The following is a 24,538-nucleotide window of genomic DNA, read 5'->3' as shown; positions in this document are numbered from 1 at the left end:
ACAAAAGACTCCAAATGAAATACAGACTCAGCTTCCATAAATGTTGTTCAGACAGCATACCCAAATCTATCCCTAACAAGACAGAACTGCAGCAGCACAATTTGTACTTTGCAGAGAGCCTACTTCCAAATGTGTCATAACAAAACCTGTTCCTGCTCACAGGTCATCATTGCTTAAAAATACCAAAATGCATGAGAGAAAGAAAAATGTGTTTAGCCATCATCCTTCCCAAATAGGACTCCTCAAGTTAAAAACCATTCTTAAATTCTGGAAATTTATCAGCTATTTTGCACACTTTCCAGCTTTTAATTTCTCCAACAAAGAATCATGGTCCTTGATTTTCATAAAATTAAGCCTTTAATGCAATCTGTAACGTGCAATTCAATTTATGCACAGGAAAAAAGGAGAAGTATAACTTGAGTTAACTTGGACAGCAAAGAATATGCTAATTAGGTAGTCTTTAGCTCAGACTAGGACCGCATTTATTTCCTAGCAACTCCCGCTGAAGTTCTTTCTTAATGGTTTACCAGTTGTAAAGATCACATATCCAGTAGTGAAGATTTTTCAATTCAGCGTGTAAATACTTAGATCTAACAGTATCTTTCATGTACAATCAATACCTCTGCTATGCCATCCTATCAGCTATCACATAAGTATCGTAATTCCATATATTATACAGCTATAATATCGTGCAATGTAGGCATATAATTATATACAATATTATACATTTAATAGTAAAGGATATTTAATAATATTTGTATAAATACACTTTTCAAGAGTTCATACTACAAAACATACCTAAGGTCCTGCACACTCTCACCAAGCTTCTCCAGCAGAAATTTGATATCTTCACTTATGTCTTCATCATCGTATTTCTGCTGATCCAAATTCTCTAGCTGCTTTAAAACTTTACACTGAATCATGGCAAGTGCATATTCTTGGCGAGTTTCTCTCTCTGTAGATTTCTCTAACAGATTCTAGGAAAATAATTTTTTCTTTTTTAGAAGAACAGACTATTCTGAGAAGAAAACGCTAGTATTTGAGAAATCCTTGTTAGTAATTTCTAATTTAAGGCAGACTATTAGGTAAAATTGAGCAGTTCATGAAATAATAGAAGCACAGGAAGTTCCGCCTGACCATGGGGGGGGGGGAATTTCTTCCCTGTGAGAGTGACGGAGCACTGGACCAGGTTGCCCAGAGAGGTGGTGGAGTCTCCTTCTCTGGAGATCTTCAAGGCCCGCCTGGATCCAACCCTGTCTAACATGCTCGAGGTGACCCTGCTGAGCAGGTAGGTTGGACTAGATGATCTCCAGAGGTCTCTTCTAACCTTACTGATTCTATGATTCTATGAAATAATCTTTCCAAAGAGAAGGAAAATATGAGTCTACCTCACAGTGATTGCTTTGCACCTACTTCAGTGGTGTAAACTGCCTGGCACTCATCTTATTGCACATGAGGCGTATTCACACGTGGGACTAAAGCAGAGAGGTACCATGAATCAAGAGGAACTTAAATAAAAGATTATGAGTCTGACTTGTCAGGTGGAAGTCAGACAACCACATGTGCTAAAAAGCACAAACTGCATTGCATTAAAGTAACTGATTCGGACCCTTTTCCTCTTAAATAGAAGGAAGTGGTATGCCATGCTACCTTAAACATTAGAATGCCTTAATACACCTGCTTTGATCATTTTTCCGCATCAAACAAAGCAGAAAAGAGGGGCTGATATCCCAAACTGTAGAGCTCTGCTATGAACAACTACTTTTATCTAGGTTATCAGTTTAATTTTCCATGTAGTCCTAGCATAAAGTAGGAAAGTCTAAAAACCCTGATCTTTCCAGGTTAAGAATTTACATCTGAATTATACCAGCTTCTTCTGAATTTGGGAACATTCCAACGAGACATTCTTATTCAAAACAGAAGCTTGCTGGTGAGACAAGCCCAGAATATAATAATCAAGTTCTGAGATCATTTATTCATTTCATTTTTACTCACTGTAATCAACTTCAAATCGTGTTCTTCAATCAGAGCTAGCCACCTGCTCTTTTTGATAAAGCTGAAAACATGTAATTTATACTGAAAGTTCTTAACAAACAGAAGTTGTGTTCATATGAATAAGTTTTAACATCTACTAGAAAAAAAGTGATGCAATTATACAGAAGGAATTTGACTATATTACTCTTGTTCACAACAAGCTTTATACTTAAGGTTTCTAAGATATCAGACATCATGTTACTTAAACATTTTTAGCAGTATCTTACGAAGTTAAAACTTGCATAGGGAAAAGACGTTCTATTACTACTTTTAATGATCACATACTCACTTCATTTTACGATGTTGAAAAAAAATATATATTTCTATCTATTAAGTAAGAGATCTGAACAGTAAAAGGAAATTTAGGGAAAGTAAAGCTAAGATACCTACTAAGAACTGTAAGTGCTAATGAGAGCAAAAGAACAAATAGTAGATCCTAGAAGACAAGACTCAGCGATTTCAAAGAGCAGGTAGCCAAAGTTTCTAAAGAACTCCTATTTAAGAGAGTTAGAGGCAGAAGTGGAAGCTACTCCAAATATTATTTAATAACTAATCCCAAAGCAAGGTTTCAAACTTCTCAATTCTGAAATGAAAAGGGTATATTAGAAGAATTCAAACAGGAATAGAATGGATCAGTAAACTATTTATTGATAAAAAGTATTAAAAAGTACAATGTGAGCAGAGAGAAAAAGAATAAAAGACAAAAATGAAAAATATTATAGATACACAAAAAAATGAGGAAAAAATGCATTCTAATGGGTTAACAGATCAAGTAATTGATTCAAAATAGAGGTACCCCATGCTTGTTACTTCATTTAAAAAAGGTACAATTATATTCTTGGAACGATTAACTTACTGAAGTAGTGAAACTGGTCAAATTTGGGGGGGAGAGGGGAAGAAATCAGATAGTAGAGTAGATGCATATCAATTGTCAAAACTCCTGATATTCCCTCTGTAATGTATGGGCCATAACGAGGATCTGGGGATCGTCAAGCCTAGCCATTTATGCAAATCACCTATTTTTTTTCTGTAAATTGCCACCACAGCTTCTTACAAAGGAAATAGGCTATTTTGCTTCCCCTACCTATTTTAATTTTGCTCCAGAACTAAACAGCTTCAGTGGCTAATTTCCAATCTGTATTTCTTGCCTGACAGTTTATAACCTCATTCTCCTGCCAACTCTAGCCTTTAACTTAACTGTTTTCTTTCTCGACATTAATTTCTCCAAAACTCATTAACAAAACTACCTTTTTCTTCCTCAGTCTTTATTTCGTAAAAGAATCCAGCTTGGTTTTGTCTCCTCCTGCAAAAGACAGTAACTCGAAGTACTAGTAATTATTTCTCCTTTTTTTTTAATGACTTCAGAATTAGAAGATATTGAAACCTGTCACCATTTTTTTAAAGGTTTCTTGCTGTATTTTCCCATTTAACTCTAAGACACTCAACAACACTAGCCCTTTCCTCATTCTTTGCTCTTTGAGATTTTAAAAACTCATCTTTTAAAAACACAAGTCAGAGCATCAGAAATATACACGAATGCACAAATACACTCTTCAATAATGAAGTGTAAAATCACATATTTTAAAATTCATTTTACTCTTCAAACAAGTATTCCAAACACACATACTGTATTTTGATTCTTTGTCTGCAGAAAGTCAATAATAGAAAGTAGACCATTTTAGGTACCCAGCTGAAGTTAGGTTTACTGTTTTAGGACTTTTACGGGCTAGGGAAGACATGCTCATTGAATCATTCTCTGAACATGCTTCTCTTCACTAGCAGCAGACAGAGCTTAGGATATTCAAGTTCCATCTTTAAACTTACAGCGAGGTTTGTCTCTCTTGTAGGTTTACCTCGTCCACTAACAGGTCTAACTTAAAAACAGGACTAGAAGTTGTTATAGCATTCCTGTATCACATCCAGGACACTTGACACGCATGAGCATAAACTTTGTGCATGGGCCTAATCAGCACATACGAATTCAAACTTGTACGTGCACAATGAAAACATCAAGCCTCAGTGCTTAGTTATTCCTAAGTAGGATCAGCATGGTAACATGAACACAGTAAGTCAGCTAGTCACTCTTACGTGAATATCCTCGTTCATCTTGACAGAGCCACCAAGGAAAGATTTTTGGACTAGTAGATAGAAAGATAATTTCCAAGTCAATCAAGAAGTTAGGCAAACAGATCTCTCTTCAAAATGGTATTCTTTTTAATAAATTCTGCCTTAGAAAGGTTTAAGCAAATATCAGTAACTCCAGTGTTTTAACACTACTACTACTAGAAAAAAAAAAAAAAAAAAAAAAAAGAATCTTAGAATCTTGAACTAAAGATGAGAAACCACTAATGCCGGTGTTCAATACAGCATTAGTCAGACTTATTCTAAGGCACTGAAAGCTGCATATGTTACTTGTAATAGTATACGTATTACCTATTAAAAAAATCATCTCATAAGAGGGAGAAATAAGCCTTCTATCCAGGATACCTGATAAGCTATAATAGCAGAGCTTCAGCAACACCTGAAACCAGCTGAGCACATTGCACCCACAGTTAACAGACACTTACCCGAAATGCTGCAAGGATGATTCTAGTCACTTTCTCCTTGACCGATTCCTGAAGAATATCTGACAATACTGGAACAATATTGTATCGACGGAGATATTCGCACATTTGAGGGCTAAATGCCAGCAGCCACACGCAGAAAATCATCTGGTATTGGAGCTGGAAGCCGCATTTGTTGCTCAAGACCCCCATGATACTGAAATGTTAACATGATAAAAAAGTTTAACAGGAACTTATTGGTAAGAGCTACAGGGATGAGTGCACACCACGTATTTTGCAATACCCTGCACCAGCATTTACCATTGTCCACGCAGCTTGTTTAGGAAGCCAAATTTTAAAATATGTGGGAGATAGCGAGAAGAAGCATCGCTTTAGATACTACGTTTCTCGTTTTCTCCTTTCACTAATACTTCAAGACTGAAATACTCCAAAGTGAAACACCAATACTGAAAACACAGCAGAAACTCATTTCTTTAGTTCCTGTTCTAGTAAATAACAATCTTAGAGCATCCTCAAATGTGAATGGGTATAGTCCTCTTCAGATATATATATAAGCAGTTCTTTACAAAGAGACAAAGTAGCTTTAAGACCTCAAAATCAGTACCTATATCTGCATCTGTTCATATGAGTGTATTAACGCTTGAAAACAAACAGGTTTTGTACTCAAACAAAGCAGCTGTCTTTGCAAGAGAATTCTATGACAAAAGGGGGTCATTGGGAACATGCTATTTTAAGTGCAAGTATATCCATATAAATTGAAATAAATGCTCACCAGTTCACCCCATCTGCTTCTACCCAAGCAAAGCGATATTCATTGACCCTGAGCATCAACTGCAGACATCCAGCAACACATTGTACATACTGGGAACTCTAGGTGAAAACAAAAATACATCACTTATTAGAAGAGTTAGGTACTTAACACTGAAGCTCAGTTTTCCACAACAGATTCTACTAGCATACTTCGTTATACATTTCTCTGCTAGTATTTTCCTTTTCTTGTCTTTACTTAAAAAAAAAAAAAAAAAAAAAAGGATGTACAGCATTATAAGGGTGACTCTGCTTAAATTTGAAGTGTTGCTGAAGAAGAGTTTTGAATGGGAAAGAAGTGTTATGGAAATGACACCATTTTACCATAACCACAACAGATTTTTATAGCCTATTTGAACATTCCTTCTGCCAGCTTGTGTTAAGGTCTTCTGTTTGATTACACTGCCAGAGCCATTTCACCAAGAGAATCAGTCATTACTCTGTTCAGCAAATTCTGGAATATAAAGCAGCTATAACACAACTGTTTACTAGACTTGATTAAATCTGCTGCAGACCTTTGTAGCAAAAAAAAAAAAAAAAAAAAAAACTTCAGTTAAGAGTTCTTCCCAACCCCTTTCTCCTACTCAGCACAGCAGTAGTCCCATTACAATTACATATTTCCTTGTGCATGTAAGTACACAGTAAGAACCATGCTTATCATAATATGAGAAAGATATTTATTTATAAAAATGCCATTAGAGATGAGTATGCACAATCACCTTCAAAGTTTAGCTTTGCATTTTTTTTTCCTTTTAATGAAAAGCTTAGCACATTATATTGTGTCACAAGAAAAACAAAACTAAAACTTTTCCTTCAAGAAAATGCTGGAATGCCAAGATGTGCATCACTGAATCCTATTTTCATTCAAATTGCTATATGAACAGTCACTGAGACAGAGTAATTAAACAGCTTTTCATCTCAAAGTCTCCATTTCTTGTGTAATAGTACATAAGATTGGTTGCAGCTCAGAATTTTATTTTTTTTTTAATTGGCACATTGTGCCACTACATCTCCAAAAAGATCCCAAGGTATGGCAGAAGTGGCATTCTGGTATATTTTGACCAATACTCAGACATGCAACAGACAGTGAAGTATTTTTTCCTACAAGTTTTTTTTTTCTTTAAGCGCCTTTGAAGTCTCATGGTAGATCAGTCATACAATACAAGGTCAGACCTTTTAACCATTCAATGGAAGAAAGAAATTAGGCAATCCTATATAAAATGAAAAGATAACAGACAATAAATAGAACTTAAAACTCTTTTACAAGAATCACAAAATGAATTCATCTTTAAGACTTTTATGTAAAAACTGAATAAATATAAATATCTACAGCTATTCATTACAAAGGACATTTATTGCACTGGGTAGGAATTCACTTTCATACACCATGTAAATAAAAACAACCTACACAGAAAATGTAATTCTCGAAACAACTATCCACACACAAACACCCCCGTTTCCAACGCATCACCAAACTTCTAGTGCAAGAATGCAGTTATTTTATCTTTAAATAGCTCATCCTAAAAGCTTTCTCTATCAATACTCTCTTAAACTTAAAATTTATAAATCTCAGTCACCACTTCCTATGTGGAATGTTACAACTGCATCCTTAATTTATTCTGAAATACTTTAGTTAGCACCTGCTTGGCAATTCTGGACAAGCTAGATCTGAAATCAGAAACATTATAACCTAGTCAATTCAATACTGTACACAACCTAATTATCCTAGAACATATTTACACTATGAGTTCTGTTGCTTTGGGACGCCACGGTAGCACATTCACACAGCGCTACAGTACACTGAACACAGATCACTCCATATCGAGTGGTACGGCACGCTGTGGAAGGATTTACTGTTTTAGGGCCACATGACATACAGCTGTCAGCTTAACAAAACCTTACAGTAATAAGACGCAAAACTGCACATACAGCACTTCAACTTCCACGCTCAGGCCATAATTTAAAGACCTACTAGATCGTCATGGGTAACACTAGAAGTATTTCCGCTTCACTAATTTAAATCTTGGTCAGTGGTACTTTAAGAGGCTTTTCCCTATGGGAAACTAATTCTTTAAAGCAATTACTTCATTTAGAAGAGAAAAATTCCAAATTCATATTTAAGTCTGTTGAAAAACTATGGACACTTTCACTCTAATATTCAGATTGCGAAAGCACCAAAAGATCAAATTGCTGAATTCTACTCCACATTCAAAAGCTATGATGAACTGCTTTATCGTGCCACCACAAAGCAGAAAAGCCCATTATGATGATCACTTGCATTTGCTACACTGCCAACACAGTTCATCTCTAAAATGAGCAGTCATTATAGCTATGTGAAATTTAGCATAAATAAACACTGAATATAAACAGCTTATAACTTTAAAGAAGTACTCTTGTAATTCCATGCTACAGAGATTTGAGGGGCAATATTAGCTTGTTAAAAGTGTTACTCGATGTGCCATTTCTAAGTTTCAAGAGCCAAAAGCTTCTTACTCTCAAGCTTCTTCTACTGACAAGTCAGAAAGTCCAGTACAAAATAGACAGCACTGTCCAAAAATTTTAAATTGACCCGCATTGTTATGATTGGGAGAAAAAGAGGATGTTTAATACATTTACAGCTTTAACAACTCAATATAACTTGTAAAACGTGCACTTCCCTTGCCAATATATTCTGTGAAACCAGCATTTTAAGTATTTCTGTTTCTTGATGCCATCGTCTGGCAATCTTCTGTAGTACATTTCTGATTCCAAGTATTTTCTAGCAAAATAGTGGATACCACCCAGCTTAAAAAAAAAAAAAAAAAAAAGACATATTTCAAAGAAATACTCACATCACTCGTGGAGACTGTTCCTGCTTCCACAGAACCCCCTGTACCACGTAGTTTCTAGTACAAAAAAAGTTTAAAATCAGAGCTGCCCTTCAGCTTTACAGAAAATTGGTTACCAAATTTCTTCAAATCCCCTCCATCTTCCCAGACACAAAAAGCAAAAGATAAAACCCCCCAAACTATTACTGTATTTTCCTCAATATATTATGATTTGCTATTTATTTTCCAACCCCACACTATCATGTCTAGAACAAGATGCTTGGAGATAATCCTGAGCTAGTATATCAAGTTCCCCCTCTCTGCCCTCATAGATTTACTCAAGACTTAACCATTTTAAAATTTGAAAGCCAATATCCTCAATCTTTCCAAAAGAAATTCAAACTTTAAGATTTTTGCTTACAGAGGCAAAGTAAAACTTTCTTCTAATACATCCATGGTGCGGAAATTGATGAAAAATATGCTAGTACTAAACCTACCAAACTGTTTCTCTGCTTTCCAGAATCCACTTCTGTTCCAACACTATTTTAGAGAATGATAAATCATTGGCTATTGACAAGTTTTACAGAGGTGGTGAGTGGGGGGAAACAAACACAAAGGAGAGATTTATCTTTGAAGGACAAGTCAGAAGTAAGCAGTTCATACTGAGCTAGTGCCATACAAATACTGTTCAAACAAAGCAGGATTTATTCAGTTTCAAGTGACATGACTGCTAAAAACAGCTTTATACTACAGCAAACTAGAATAAAAAAAGAAGGTCTTTTATTCACTTCCTGCTGCCATTTGATTTTTCTCCATTGTAACAAGCTCTGAAAAGCAAAATAGTACAAGGAGACAAAAACCCCTTATCATATGTTTTCTCATTTTCCAAGAGAATGAATATTAATCAACAGAAAAATCAACGTCTTTATTTAAATCACTTAATTTCACCTTCACTCCTTGAAATTTAAATTAAATTTTAAATTAGGAAACATGTGTTTGAAGAAAAAAGATTTAGCTTTAAAAATATCAGTATGAAATTATTTAAAGAATAAAAACAAAAAAAGAATTGCTGTATGCACATTTATATGTACATTCATAGTCACTATCATATTTAAAGAAGTGTAGCTTCTTACCTGGGAACTGAGCTGTGTTTTAATCCAGTTGAAGTAGTAATTCAAGTCACTTCCTTCCATAAGTTCTCTCCCCCAAGCAGCCAATTTGGCAATAATTCTTGCTGCCTAAAAGAGAACGTAGCAAACAGATTTTCAAATACAACAGCAATTTCTGTATTTAACATCAGAGCAATTTTGGAAACTAAGTTTTAATTAAATGTGGCCCCTTGCAAAAAACATCTCTTTCCCATGTCAAAGGGCCTTCACACCTAGTAATTTTTTTCCTTCAGCTTTCTCTGTTGCATCTGCTCTCCAGTATCTGGTGTATTTTCAGAAGGTTGTCAGATAGCCGTGTCTAATGAAGCTCACAAGGCACCAAAGAAGAGAGGAGAGGGGAGTTTCTATCAACGAGCTATTGCTGTAGGACATTCAGAGTCAAAAATTCAGCAACAATAAGTCACTTCATCTAATGCATACATTAGTATGCTTACTTTAAGCAATTAAGGCATATGCCAATGAATGATCATAAAACATTAAAGTTTAAGAACATAAAACTGAAGCAAGTAATCGTAAGGAAGGAAGAGGGTTAAAGCCCAGAAAAAGAGCAGAAAGCCATCAAAGAAAGTAGAATTTAAGAATGAAGTTAAAGAGAAGAATAAAAACACATCAGATATTCTTGTCATAGGCATGATGAAAGCTTATGTACTAACTGGAATAGTATATTTCTATGCCAGCTTTTTCAAATTAATTTAAATGACTATCCTGTAGCCTGCAGCATATTTGCAGAAATATTCTTCTGAGACAGGGTTAATTTGCCTGCATGTAGCTCCATGATACATTGGTGAGGCTATTTTAGGTACCTTTCCACTTTACAGCATTCAGAAGCGCAGCACTACCACAGATTTCTGAAGGGAGCATGGGAGACAGTCTGGTACAGCAACCTCTGCATTCAGAAATGGACTTGACACAACCCAATGTGGTCAAGCCATGCTATGAAGTCCCTTTAGCTCTTAAAGATTAGATAGTAGAACTCCAGGTTAGCATGCTCCTGAGTTAAAACTGCTATCCGGCCCCTGAACCAGAGATCATTCATACTTAGCAGAATTTGAGTCTGGACACAGAGGACAAATATTCTGATCTCCCTATGCAGGCACATTGATGTGGCATCAGTACTCTTTCAGTGTGCACACTGGGAGGAGGAGAAGGGGGAAAACATACCATCACCAAAAAACAAACCAACAACAACATAAGCCTAAAACTCTTTGTCTTTTGAAAATGTTCCTGTGCTAAACACACACACACACACACACACAGAGATATTGGTGTTAAAATGCATAGTTAGTTAAGTAAAAGGAGCAAATTGATGTTTTAAAGTGGTTTCACATTACGTAAGATTTTCTGATTTGGATATTTGGATATTTTCGAGGCAGCAAAACATAACAATGCATAAATAACACATCTATGAGCAGTAAAATACTGGGCATAGTAACTTCTATCTGTACATTTACAAGTCATCATTCTAGGGAGATGGATTGATTTGCATTGCAAGGATCTGAGAAGTACACTTCACTTGCACACTTGGGAAATCAATACTGTCCGAGCACTCGGAGACTGCTGTTTTGCAGCAGCATTGGGGGGGGGGGGGGGGGAGGAGGAAAAGCATCCTCTTCCTTCAGCTGCACCAAGTTACCTGCTTGCACAGCCAGGCAGTGAACCAGTCAGGTTAAAAAAAAATAAATAAATAAAGCCTATTGGACACTTTCCCCAAAAATAAGCTAGCTCACTGTTCAAGTCACAGCAGAGTCACAATCGCAATAGCGCTGGCCACACTTAGGTGGCAACAGCTTGCCTTGGCTGGAATTCCACGCACCAGTACTGCCACCAGAGCACAGCGCAAACCTGGGACGTGGTTTTGCAGTTTAAGCCACTGATTTGGTTTTACCATACCATGCCAGCATAAACATGTGTTCACTGTACTGAAGAGCAATTTTTAGTCGCACAGTTTTCATCCTCTTGAGACTATAATAATGGTGCAAGCTAGGGTCTCCAGCAGGAATTCAAAGTAATACAGTCATATTTACTCCCACAAGGAAAAGAATAAATAGCTGAGATGAAATGGACAGTTCTCAGCACAGATGACAGAATATCAAGAATTCCAGAAAACAATTTGGCAGTAGGCCTGCTTTAAAGTTATACAATCAGTAGCAGCCAGTGGCCCAAAGCAGAGTAGATACCACATAATGCACAGTAGACATTACTTCTTCCCCAATATATTTACAGTCCATTTATAGCAGGCTACAAGCAGTAATAATTTGAGTATATGAGAGAATAATATTAGCAAGATAAAAATATCCCCCTTTCACCTGGGGAAGGGATTTAAATTCCAATATCTGTAAAACCTGAGGAATGCTGCCTGTCAATTGTTACAAAAAATATTTTTCTAATAATTGTTCCTAATCAATCAACTCTAAAATCCTTGATTTTTTTGAGCTCTTAAAATCTGCTGCAATTTCCCAGAAAGAGCAATATTAATAAAGAATGTATCTCATTTTTAAAAAAGTAGTTAAATGAAGCTTATGCTAAGAATGACTCAGCTTTACTGTAAGAAGAACTTTTCAGCCAAGGCAGTAGTTTAATTTCAGGCTCTGAAAAGCTCCTTAAAAAATAAGTAAAAACACCATTTTTCTCTACCATCTTCAGAGATAGGTTAAAGCTTACCATATGCACAGTGAAAAGATCTTGGCGATTCAGCATCGGCAGAAAGTAAGACCATGCAGTGTTTTTACCACGCTTTGCATAATCAAAGAAAATACAAACACGTTGATGATTTTCCTGTAAATACAAGGAGAGGGAAAACAAGAGACATGTAAAACTATTCAACATAAGACAGTTATTTGTCTCCTATTATACTAGCATATATTGTCAGAGTGCATCCTAGATTGTAATAGTCCATGGAAATTTTTCTCAGTTTGACTTTTACTTGTGAATATAATCTGTTTCAGCAAGCTTGGAGATGAGGGAGTACAAGGGTGGGGTGGGAGTCAAACCCCCAGAACCTAGTTATATCTCAATACTCCAATACCTGCTTGAGTAAAAAGGTGTATACACTTCTGATAAGCCAGTCAGAATGACAGACTGGCTGTTATCTTTAGAGAGAAACACCTGAACAGAAGTAAAGTTTTTGACATGCTGTTACTTCCACACAAAAGCCTTTGGTTCAGCTTGGTTGCATGAGCTACCAGTGAAACTTCAGAAATGGAAGGCAGTCATGTCTCTCCACTCTTCCCAATGGGAGGCAAGCTCTCCTCTCAGAAGAGCTACAGAATGAATCTGTAGCTGTTCAGTTGTCACCTCGGTCTACCTGAACACTTAGGAGAGGACGTAGCCACCAGGAGTGGCTCAAAAAGCCTGTTCTCCAGAGCTTCTAGGTTGAACCACTAGACACCACAAGTATCTGAACAAGAACACCACATGGAGTTGCTTCAAGTATTTCACCTAACACATGCTGTGCAAAGTAGCTATGACGGCTCTTCTTAAAGGAGAAGAAAGGAGAAGCCACACAAACATGAAAGAGGAGCTCTGCTATTTCCTAATAGCCTGGCAGATAGACATTCTTCTCCCACAGAAATAAATAAATAGCTTGGATTCTTAACTTTCCTCAGGCTAAAGCAATTCCACATACTTCCTAGCCTGATGTGTACGCTCCTAGCCTAGGGCACATGCTTTGTCTAGCCTAAAAAGATGTCTCCCCTTGGAAGTCAAGCTACTACTATCAAGTATGTAGCTCATATCAAAGAAGACAAAATCATTTGTAGTTGAGAAGCCCGGCCATTAGGCACTCAGAAAACTTGACAGTTGTAGTTTAATCTCTGCTAACATTTTATTAATTTCTCAAACTCCTCTAATTGAAGAGCTTTCCTCCCCCGATATGACAGCTTATTAACACTATGGACCAAGAATCAACTGGGCAAGCCTGTTTGTTGGAACACAATCTGATAAGCACAAAATGACCTGAATGCATCTGTGATCTAAACACTGGCATCCGACTGAATGGCAGGATTGTAACTCTTCATTGGAAGTATCAAAGGTACCTGTACCACATTCACTGCAAATTGCTGTTCTGATCACTGACTGGGAAAGTCAAGTGTCACTAGCTATATGAGAGTCATAACCTTCACAGTGATTTGATTCACAGTTTGCATGTTTAATACTCTACACCTAACACAAAGCACACCAGAAAGCAAAAACCTTTTTTTCCTAAATAAGAAATCAAAACGTAAGGTCTCAGAAACACAGTGCCTTGGAGAAAGCCCCAGCTTTGTAAGGGCTAGCCTGATGAAAAATGACAGTTTGATCAAATTGCTGCTAACATCTACACTTTTGCTACACACAGCCTGGATAAGATCAGAAATTACTACATCAACAAATTCAGTTTACAGTGCAGCTAAGTGGGAGACATAAGTCTGGAAGCAGGAAAGTTGAAATAACTTCATCACACTGTCAAATCAGATTAGTCCGGTTTGCTATGAATGTGTGAGGTGAAGACAGGAGGCAGATAGAGAAAAGCCTATGGCGCTGAAATACATGGTGCTGTTCCAGTAGTTCTAGGTAACTACTGACTGAACCGGTAAAAAGGAAATCCTGAAGTAGTCATATCAACAGTTGAATAATTAAGCATCTGTCATTTCCGAAGAAGCACAATGAAGCTTGCTTAGGTGCTACTGCTAGTTGCACCATATACTGTGCAGGCTCAAAGATTTCATAAATATCAGCAACTACATCACTAATCCAGAGAAATTGTTACAAGTATTTATCACATGAACAGAATATGAAATGCATCCTTAGGAATTTAAACATACAAAAATTTCCCATCTTCACAAACAAGCAGAATGGTGATATTCTCGTAAAGCAATTACCATACTAATTTCATTTCCACCAGTCACTCAAAGAAATCTTTCTTAGAATCACAACCAAGTCCATAAGTAAAGTTGCTGGAACAAAGAGGAAAAAAAGAAATCCAATTAAAAAAGGGTCAGACTGACAAAAATTAAGATGGGCAGTGTACTGCCATTACTAGCAGTAAGGGCACTCACTTACTACACATGACCTGAATGTGGGGACCAGGAACTGAATGCATGCCCCTAAAAAAACATGATAATCCCCATGTAATATGTACTGTGGAGAGATTCGCACTCTTCAGCTTGCCTTTTGACAATACTAAATATTCAGAGTTGAAACTAGAACTCACATAGTCTGTTTCTTAGGGGAATATCCTAAACCAATAAGTTATTAGTGGACAAATTTCTCTGTTACCTTGTATTAATAGCAACATCAAGAAACAGCAGAAGAGAAACTGACTCTCATAACAAGGAATCAAATGTTCTAGGCAAACAGTAAGGAGAGTTCTTCATTTAACTCAGCCCATCTTGTTATGCCATCACTCCAATCACTCTATTACTCTACTAAGAAGTGAAAAAAAAAAAACAACAGAAGCAGGATTATCTGACTGAATAAAGTTTGCTCTTGACTTGTCCAGGTCAGCACAGCAGTCTTGACACCAAACAGACTACTCTAAATCTTATGTCATTGTGTCCCATAGCTATAAAGTCTGTATTTTAAATAGTATTATTCCTTTACAGTGTATTTGTATACATTTAACTGAACAAAGAGTTCTCATTCTATAATTAAAATACACAGTATTCCAGAAAATACTGTCCCAAGACTTCAACTTATTTTGGAAAGCTGAAGCTACAGAAACAGTATCTTCTTGCTGAAGGAAGTCAAATTAACACTTTAGTAGAAGCAGCAAAAAGAACTTCAAGTTACAAATCATATGCTACCTACACAACACATAAGGGCTAATATCACAAAGTGTCTTTAAATATCTAAAATGTTGCATCAACCAAGGTTGAGGATAGATGAATTAACATACAGGTACAAGACTCTCAGGGTATGAACACATATAAACACAACCAAAGCTACTTGTGTAATTTCGGTTCTGAATAGAAGATCTGAAAAACCTAAAAAAAATACTTTTATTACAGTATGACAAAGACCTGAAGAGACCTGAATTAGACTAATAGACATTCATTCATTTAAAGACTTAAAATAAGACAGGTTGTTGACCTACTTGCAGCATATCATCAACCATAGTCAGAATGTACTGAACTGTCTGTTCCTTGGAGATATGAGTCATCAAGTTTATAAATGTTTTAGCACACTAGAAAATAAAAGAGACATTAAAATTAAAATTAACAATTGTTTTCATTCCTTTTTGATAATATAAAACAGGATCTCATTAATTCACAGTTAAGTCTTCCATAAGCATTAAGCATCCCAACATCTTACTCAACTTCAGTAAAGGATGAATACATTTGGCATTATATTACAGAGAAAATTTTCTGTCATTCATTATTACCTTTTCAAATTATTATTTTCTAGCTTTCAACTGAGATAACAACTACTCCCTAGGGGAAGTTAGTAAGGTTCTGCAAGGTGCTTTGTTGAAAGGCTGATTAGGAAAATCTCTATCAATGCTCTTTTATATGTCAGTGAGGACAAGAATAATTAAATTGAAAATACAGGAACAGACTTAGATATGTTATGAGAAAGTTCAAGCAACTCAGATGGGAGGGAGGAAAGAACATTTACCTGTTCAGCTCCTATATCTAGCAGACACTTTGGTTCATATTCAAACCATTTTCTGCCTCCTGAACAACTCTATCCTACAATTTCAGCCACAGATACAATAAGTTGAAATAGTCACAACACTGCTTTTTACACTTCCTGTTTCTCCTTCCCCTTCCCCACATTCAAATATAGCTGAAAGAAAAATCTAACTCTGAACTGCTAAACTGTAATTATATAGTAGCATGAAAAGTTCATTATACAACTTTTTTATCACTATGCAAATTATGGTCCATTACATACCAGTCACATAATACAAGCTAAAAAAAGACAGCCTACTAATTAAAACAGAAAAGGAAAAAATGGAAAGTTATGTGGGTTTTGAGCACATCACCTACCCTTCACCTCCCTACCTCTCTCAATCTCAGATGATGTCTGATTTTGTCTGCTAGAACCTCAGGCTTCAAAGTTGAGGTTCTACTGCTTGAAGCATCATTAAAGTGACTTTGGGTGTCTTGCTTGGACTCCACATACCAAACAGCATGGATCTCTTTCACCAATCTTATATCATAGAAATCATCATAGAATGGTAAGGTTGGAAGGGACCTCTGGAGATCATCTAGTCCAACCCTTAGTGTAGCCCATATGGGGATTGAACCTGCGACCTTGGCATTAGTAGCGCCACGTTCTAACCAATTGAGCTAAACCTGCCATCTCTGACCAGTGCAGACGTCTCATATCTTAGTTTCTATAAGATAACTAAAACCACTTTAGCAATCAGTGGGATGTACTGATGAAATTAAACTACAATTGTTGATCTAGTAAAACAGAAATATCACTGGCAGTAGCTCTCATCAATGAACTATAAGAAAGGGATAGCTCAAAATAAGTGACTGAAGTATGGATGTGATTAAGTTAATCAGGTTGGGGAAAGACTTAGACTAGCATGTTGCACAACAGATCCCTTCAGAGTCAGATGACATCTAATAATTATTTAAGAGGTTTTTTTAAATAATGGCCAATAGACATCTAACAAAAATTGAATCAATACAAAGTTTTATAGTTCTTCTGTAATTTCTTCTGTAATATCTTAACCGTATCTTGTCAACACTGAAATAGAGTTGGCATGAGTTTCCCCTCAATTCTCCTTCCCTAGAGATTATTAAAAGAAAAAGTTACTTGATTGCCTTCTGTTTGCAACAGCTCCTGTTTTTCTTCTGGATTTCTTTTCTGTTCAAATCTTTGAATAAATTCACAGTCTTCACCAGAAATCATCTGTCCTCTGAAAAATCAAATTATGAAACCATAAACAACATGCACACACAGTAAGTTGTTTGACCTTATTTTCTTTGCTTTGATATCCAGTAGTACCACTTTACCAACTCTATACCCCACAATAGAACATAAAGAGTTACTGTCTGCCAAGAATCACACGTACAAAGGATACAAAACTCCAATGACAGAATGATCCCTCTAATCCTTTCCTATACATCTCTATTACACAACAGCATTCTCTAAATCATTTTCAGATTTCAGGAGACTGAAAGAAACTGTTGAAAGAACTGAAAGAGACAACTAGCATATGTATGCCAAGTTTATAATCCATAATATGAATAATAGTTTAACTCAACCTGAAATAACTGCTTAAAAATAAAATGAAATGTTACTTTAAGTCTGTCATAAGTACTAGAAAGAGTTTTAAGGAGTATGAAGGACCTGGTTCCTAATAAACTTTCAGCTTTCACAAGTTCACGTTTTAAAGCTTTTCCTGGTAGTTTAAAAACTGATCAGCATGCAAGCTTATCCAAACATATAGCAAAAGGGCTTGAGATAGATGTCCCACAGCAGTTTGCTGTAAGATAGCAGATCTCTAGTTGATATAAGAAAACACCCAACACAACACTGAGGCAGTTGTAGACATCAATGCCATTGCAGAAAGCTGTTGGCTAAACTGAAGAGATAGCAGACTTTTCTGCATTGTAAAAAAACCCAAACTTACCAGCACATCAAGTAACAAACAAGTCAAAATAGCACAAATATGCTAATCAAATAAGAAAACTGATTTACAAACAAATAGTCATCAAAATCCAATATTTTAAAAGGTTACTAGCATTACTAATTAACACCAGCAGTGCTTCAGAAAAGAAAATTGTGCATAAAATCATCAATATGAAAATCACAGAAGGCAAAAGTTTTGTACAATAATTTGTTTCAATGTTTCCAAGACTTATCTCCTCTTACATTTCCACTGAATCAGATGCCTCCTTAACTTTTCAAAGCTATGTAACATGGATTCCTGTAATCCATTTTTTCCCAAGTTCTGAGGCAGTTTTCAGATATTCCATGACTTAAAAGATTCCACTAAAATCCTTGCAAAGCTACAGGCTTTTTTTTTTTTTTGGGGGGGCGGGGGGGGTTGAGGTTTTTTGCACACTGTTCTGTGTGCACTATTGCTATATTCTTGCTGTTTAAGAGGTTTCCTCATATAGATTCAGAAAAGGAAATTAAGACTTATTAGATGGAAGATTTATAAAGTCATTGGTAGTCTTGACCAAAGAACAACCACACTGTTACCACATCACTTTTAAGAGAAAAGAAATTTTTTTTTAAAAAAAAGATTTTGATTTGTTGTTGGGAGAGAAGCATAATTTATTTGCTAGAAATAAGGGGAATTGGATTTAATGACTAATTACTAGACGGTATCTCACGTTTCAATCAGTACTGGCCAAGCTAGGAACAGCCAGATAACATTGATTAAAAAAAACTAACCAGATGAGCTGTTTGTTTACAAGAATATTACCATTTAGGAAGCACTTCTTTAAGGTAAAGCACCTTACTTTTTAAACTTTAACACTTAAGAAAGCCACAGCACAAAGACACACTTGTTTATATTCGGGCTATTATAAGAGGTTTGCCAACTGTCAAGGAAGAAAGCTTGCAAGCTCTTCACCTTCATCCAGTACTAGAGCTGGGGGGGGGAGCAGGGGGAGAAGCCTGGGGGCTGGCATTGCCTCTAACAGATGAGAAGCTAGGGTTTACCATTTGTTGGTTTATAGGCACCATTCAAAAAGACACTTTTTAACCCACACAAAACTGTATATGGGATTTGACAGCTTTGTAAACAGGTTGTTCACATTTTATTGGGGCTCTCAAATATCTGATTAATGGTTTTAGTAATTTCAAATGCATCAATTTTTCATTCATCTAATTTTAAGATAGAAATAACTGATTAGGTAGCAATCTTTAGCAACCAATGCAAAAAAACCAAGAACTCAGAAAGCACCAGTGGTATCAACTATCACAACGGTATTACCACACTTTTCTTACCCCCTTCAGAGAGGCAGGCATTTCCCAGTATCTTTGAGGGAACAATGTAAGGAGCCAAAGTTTTCTCTCTCCTTTATCATAACAGGCAATTGATGTCATGGTTCTTATTTTCCAAGATATATTGCTACAGTCAAAATGACTTTTGTCTGATCTTCAACTGTCTGGATGCAAGTCAAGTTTAAACCTATAACCACATTAAAGCTCGGTATTTGTGCTACTAAGCTCTGGCTCTGACAGCACTAGCAACAGGGTAGTAAAGCTTAGCTGTGTAAGATTTAAAGAGGACAAATTCGTAAAAAGATCACTTTTAAAACCTCTAGGTTAGTCAACATGATTCAGAAACTTGTGATTCCTTTTACTTATGCATTTCCTCCAGCAACTGCTGTTCCTGTTTTGTTTGAATGATTTAGCAGAAGTCACCACTGCCTTTTCTTACATTTGAATACATCCACAGCCAATACAGAATCACAGAATGGTTGAGGCTGAAAGGGACCTCTGGAGATCACCTAGTCTAACCTCCCTACTCAGGCAAGGTTACCTAAGAGCACATTGCACAGGATTGTGTCCAGACAGGTTTTGAATATTATCAGAGAAGGAGACTCCACAATCTCTGAGCAACCTCTTTAGTAGCAACCTCACAGTACAACACAAAGCTCACTATTAGAGCTGCCTATCATCATGTCGAGGCACAAGTTCTTTCAACTACAATACTTCACATATACCTAAAGGATATTCAGTTGATCCAACTGCCCAACAGTTTCAACACCTTAAAATTAAAATAGGATGAATGTATTCTACAAGATTTGACTAACAAAATAGTCACACATTGCAAGTTAGGAAACCTCTACTTTTCTTCTAGGGGAAGACTTGCTTTTAAAGTCAGATATAATATTTAAACTGCTTCAGGAGTTGGCTTTTTTCTTTTTTTTTTTTTTCCTTATTTCCACCCTCCTATTAAACTAAAACAGAGAACAATACTTTAAAATCAGAATTCACAAACACATACAGAAAGCACTTGAAGCTAGGGAATTCAAGCACAAATACGGCACCATGCGTATCACCTGATTAAACAGTAAGTATTGTCCAGTGCTGTAGACATAGTACAGTAGTCTACAGTGAAGTAAGATGCAAGTTAAATCCTGAAGAGTTCATTTTTCCAAAGAATTCATGTACCAACTTTAGGATCTTTATAAAGCAAAACTCAACATCCTTCAAGTGAAATGTGTATTCTGCAAGTGCATTCTGACACCTGAGGTAAATGCTGAAAGCAACTTCACAGTACACAACAGTGACATAGTATATTTTCAATTGGCAGAGGGAATCAACACCTCTAAACCTCTAAGAGTTTCAGGATACAAAGGCAGGAAAGCCTGTACAGAAGAGTTAATGACCACGACTATACTGAGCTTCCAAAAGATAGCTCAAATACCTCCACCATCTTGCACTGTTTCAAGGTTTATTAGTTTCTTCTCCCTCAAACACAAACCATAGCTACAATTCAATCTAGAGCAAGTATAATTTTTAGCATCAAAAATTCTTTACCTGCCACAGCCTAAGTTTGAAATAAGCAATGAATACAGCAGGAAACATGGGTAACATGTATGTTTGTTATGCCTAAATATTTCACTTTTTTTATGCCAATAGTATACACAAAACATGGCAAGTCAACAGTTGGGAGTTAGTACAGTTTGACATTTAGCTTACAGTTATAACCTTCAGAGGTGGAATAAACAATATGCCAGTTAATCTTTAGCTTGAACTGACTCTAAGAAAGAAGGCATATTACTGGAGTCTGACCAGCTGCAAGTAAGCCATTTTACTTCTGCACGGAGGAACAACTGTAGAAGGGGCTTCCAAAGTTCCCTTCTGCTATCTGACTCGCCCTCCAACACTACTGTAATTGATGTATATTAAGATGCTTCAAAGATTACATGCAACTGTCAAACAGATTTAAAAAAAACTCATCAAGTTTTTTTCTAAGTTCTTTGGCTCCAACTACACAAATAGTATCTACAGTTTAAGAAACACAAGTTACATCATGCCTCAGTTGATGCGTTAATTTCAGAAAACTGGGCATAAAAGTCTTTTCTGATAAAAGTTCTCTTTTTCTTTTTCCAGCAACCAAACTTCCTACTGTTCTACCCTATAGAACTGCCTAATTCACTTTTACCTGCCTCTAACAGGTGCATCAAAAGCAAGCAGCCCCCAGTCATTAAGTGTGCTTCATTCCAAAACAAAATCAGTCAATACAGCTGGCTACATCTGCACTAGCTAACTCTTTCAACAATTCCCTACAAGCATCTGCCTCAAAGATGCTATTGCACCTAAACTTAGTAGTTGTAAGACAGACACATTCAAAAGAAAAGGTATAATTTTACAGTTCCTCCTTAGAAGCACACAATTTCTGCTGATATTTGCCAGCAATAAATCACAGGCAAACTCCACTGCCAAGGAACCTCAGTTATCTTTACAGTGGTTGACAGTCCCTCTGGCACCACTTCTGTTCCATCTTTGAAGCTACCTTAGCTAAAAAGCCAAGCTGTTATCAGTAAATACAAGCAACTAATAGATTATAGTTATTTTAGAGCAAAAACAAACAGGACCAATGGTCACTGACATCCTAAGGGCACAAAGCATTGACCAGTCCCACAAGGTTACAAACACTAGCAAGATGCACTACAGTAGCCCCTCAAACCTGGCTAACCTGAGTCACCTCTCAAAGAGAGAAAATAACTAATGCTTTCTTTTTTCATAGGCTTGGGGGGGGGGGGGGGAAAGGGAGGGGTGTTATACTCTGCACCTAGGATCTGAAAGAGAACCACCAACCGTGCCTATCAGTCAAGAAACATTAAATTGAAAGTTCCTGACAGATGAATAAGACAAGATCTTCCAGTCCTTATCCATCAGCGAAGCCAAATTAAAAATAATGGCCTAAATAAAGAAGAGTCAAGCAATGAATCTCACATGTATATTCAAAATACAACTCACTGCCACACAGAACTATCCATGCACTAACAAAAGCTCAATCTTAGCCTCATAGTCTGAATTACCAGAGACTCCGTGAAAAGGATTATGCCGTGTTCAACAGATTCACAATGAACAGCTGTATTCCCACTGTCATCCTAAGCAACCACAAACAAGTCGTTTTAATTGCCCATGTTCCAGGAACAGTAGCTCAGACTCCCTCAGAACACTCTTCCTCCCAGAGAGATAATATGGCACAAAAACTGCAAAGCCATTTAGACAGTCTGACAATTGTGTGATAGCTGTCACCACAATGCTAGCACACCACCCTTACTCTTTTGCCTGTAGAGACACTACAATGTTGCACTGCAAACTGAACCAAGAACTCATCCATCTCAAAAATAACCTAGAAAAAAAAATCAACTTTCCACAGCAAACCAGCTCCCTAACACTTTATTTTGTTGGATCAGTTGAAGTCCAGTTTTACTAGTACTATTTGTATCCACCCAAAAGGCCTATCTCTGGCAGAAAGGTTATACCAACATATAGCACATCTTTTACTGTAGAGCTGAATTCCTTCAGGACTTGTCCAATAAAGCTGTATTTTTTGAGTGGTGTTCAAATGACAAGGAGAAAAAAAAAAGGACAGTTAAATATATATAGTTTATATTATTTGTTATTATATAGTGTTTAGTTTACAACAGTAAAGTTCCCTTTCTTGCAATAAGTCACAAGGAAGTTTTCCCCAAACACTTCCATCTACAGTGGATTTCTTTCCAATTACTTTAATGGCACCCCAACAGAATGGTATTCATCACAATCTAGTTTTCCAGTGTAACCCAAAGTTAATGCTTTAAAAGGAAAGGAAAGGAAAAAAAAATCCCTCCCTCCCCCTCAACACTCCCCACAACTCAGTTAATGTCAATGATTTGTAGTAAGCTTTTACTTACTGAAGATATGACTGCCAATTCACTTTATTTGCCCGAACTTCAGCAGCTTTGGCAGCAATGATGTTTGTTGGGACAGCAGCATCTACAGCACCTCGGATATCCATTTTAATTGTGATTTCAAATGCACCTAGAAAGGCAACAAGTCACATCTGAGACCCATTAATAAAGAGCAGCATACATGCTCAATATTTTTTCCATGCCCTCCCCTTCCCCCCCAAAAAAAGACAAAAAGAAAAAAGTAGCAATGACTGTAAATATCCTGTTCAGAAAACCTTTAAACAGACCCAAGTTTCCCCAAAATTGTAATGAGTACTTACTGAAAAAAATCAAAGTTTTATACTTTTTTAAAATGCAGTTTCCCTGAAACAAACAAAACCCAGCAACATCTACACACTAAACCTTAACCAACCACATTTCCTAAAACAAGAAAAATAAACTAGTACTAAACAATTTCCCATCTTACACATTCTCAATTAAGCAATGGTGTAAAGTCACTTGAATAAGAAGTGCTTACTCTTTTACAGTTCCCAAGTAGCCCCACAGAAGCTGTCTTCCTTTCTGATCAGGACTAATGACTGAACTACAATTCAATGTGCCAAACACACACATACCTCCATATTTTTGGAGTGATATAGCTTGTGATATTATTTCTCTAAGGATACTTCTCCTCTAAAAATACATGAATTATGATCTCAAAAAAAACCCCAAACTTATATAAATTAACAGTCAAGTTTTTAGATTAAAAAAATAAAATCATCACTATGCAGAAGCAGACTGGAAAATAAATACGAACATTGCATGCTTTTTATCAGGACATACCGCAAGACCGTAGCCAGTGACCTTCACCACTTCTGCTTTCTCCTTCCTTTATGGCTCAGCTCCTCCTGACTCTGATGCCAAAACACGAACCGTGTTTGCAGAGGCCTGAGATCCAGCTGCAGCAGGAATCCTCACAGCCTGAGCTCCATCAAACCGGCCTGCTCCTGCGCTTCTTCGGGAGCCGTTAAGGAAGAAAGTAAGAACAACCAGGCCCCCGCTCACCCGCCCTCACTCCCCGCGGCGGCGGCGGCAGCTGCCGGGCGACACAGGCCGCGGCCGCCCCTCGCCAAACCACGGCGGCGGCGGCGGCGGCGCCCCCCTCCCTGCCCCCGCACCCGCCGCTCGCCACGTGACGCCGCCCGCCACGTGACGCCGCTCACCTGACCGCGACGGCGGCCTCGCGAGCCCGGCGCCCTCAGAGCCCCGCCCCCTCCTGCCCGCCCCGGGCCCGCCGCCGCGGGCGGGGCCTGCGCTCGGCCCCGCCCACCGGCGCAGGGGCGGGGGGCGCCTGAGGCGGCGGCCTTTGG

The 24,538-nt window shown here is 37.2% G+C and overlaps 1 protein-coding gene across 2 annotated transcripts in view; it reads right to left on the bottom strand.

The window, feature by feature from the left end:
• The window catches only part of ATP6V1H (ATPase H+ transporting V1 subunit H), a 43,163-nt gene extending 18,841 nt beyond the window's left edge, over nt 1-24,322 (bottom strand). Inside the window, exons 1-10 of one of the 2 annotated variants that reach the window (XM_062568230.1) lie at nt 24,012-24,322; nt 23,193-23,341; nt 17,131-17,233; nt 15,455-15,544; nt 12,043-12,156; nt 9,346-9,450; nt 8,237-8,290; nt 5,371-5,468; nt 4,602-4,794; nt 799-977 (exon numbers count right to left, since the gene is read on the bottom strand). In XM_062568230.1, coding sequence (XP_062424214.1) covers nt 799-977; nt 4,602-4,794; nt 5,371-5,468; nt 8,237-8,290; nt 9,346-9,450; nt 12,043-12,156; nt 15,455-15,544; nt 17,131-17,233; nt 23,193-23,296 — 1,040 coding nt within the window. In that variant the 5' untranslated portion in view covers nt 23,297-23,341; nt 24,012-24,322. The remainder of the gene's footprint in view (nt 1-798; nt 978-4,601; nt 4,795-5,370; nt 5,469-8,236; nt 8,291-9,345; nt 9,451-12,042; nt 12,157-15,454; nt 15,545-17,130; nt 17,234-23,192; nt 23,342-24,011) is intronic. The other variant, XM_062568229.1, reaches the window with a different exon arrangement.
• Between the last annotated feature and the right edge of the window lie 216 nt (nt 24,323-24,538).

This window comes from Rhea pennata, chromosome 2, assembly GCF_028389875.1.
Source record: "Rhea pennata isolate bPtePen1 chromosome 2, bPtePen1.pri, whole genome shotgun sequence".
Taxonomy (NCBI): domain Eukaryota; kingdom Metazoa; phylum Chordata; class Aves; order Rheiformes; family Rheidae; genus Rhea; species Rhea pennata.
Note: the sequence above shows the minus strand (reverse complement) of the source record. Positions and strands in the feature narration are given on the sequence as shown.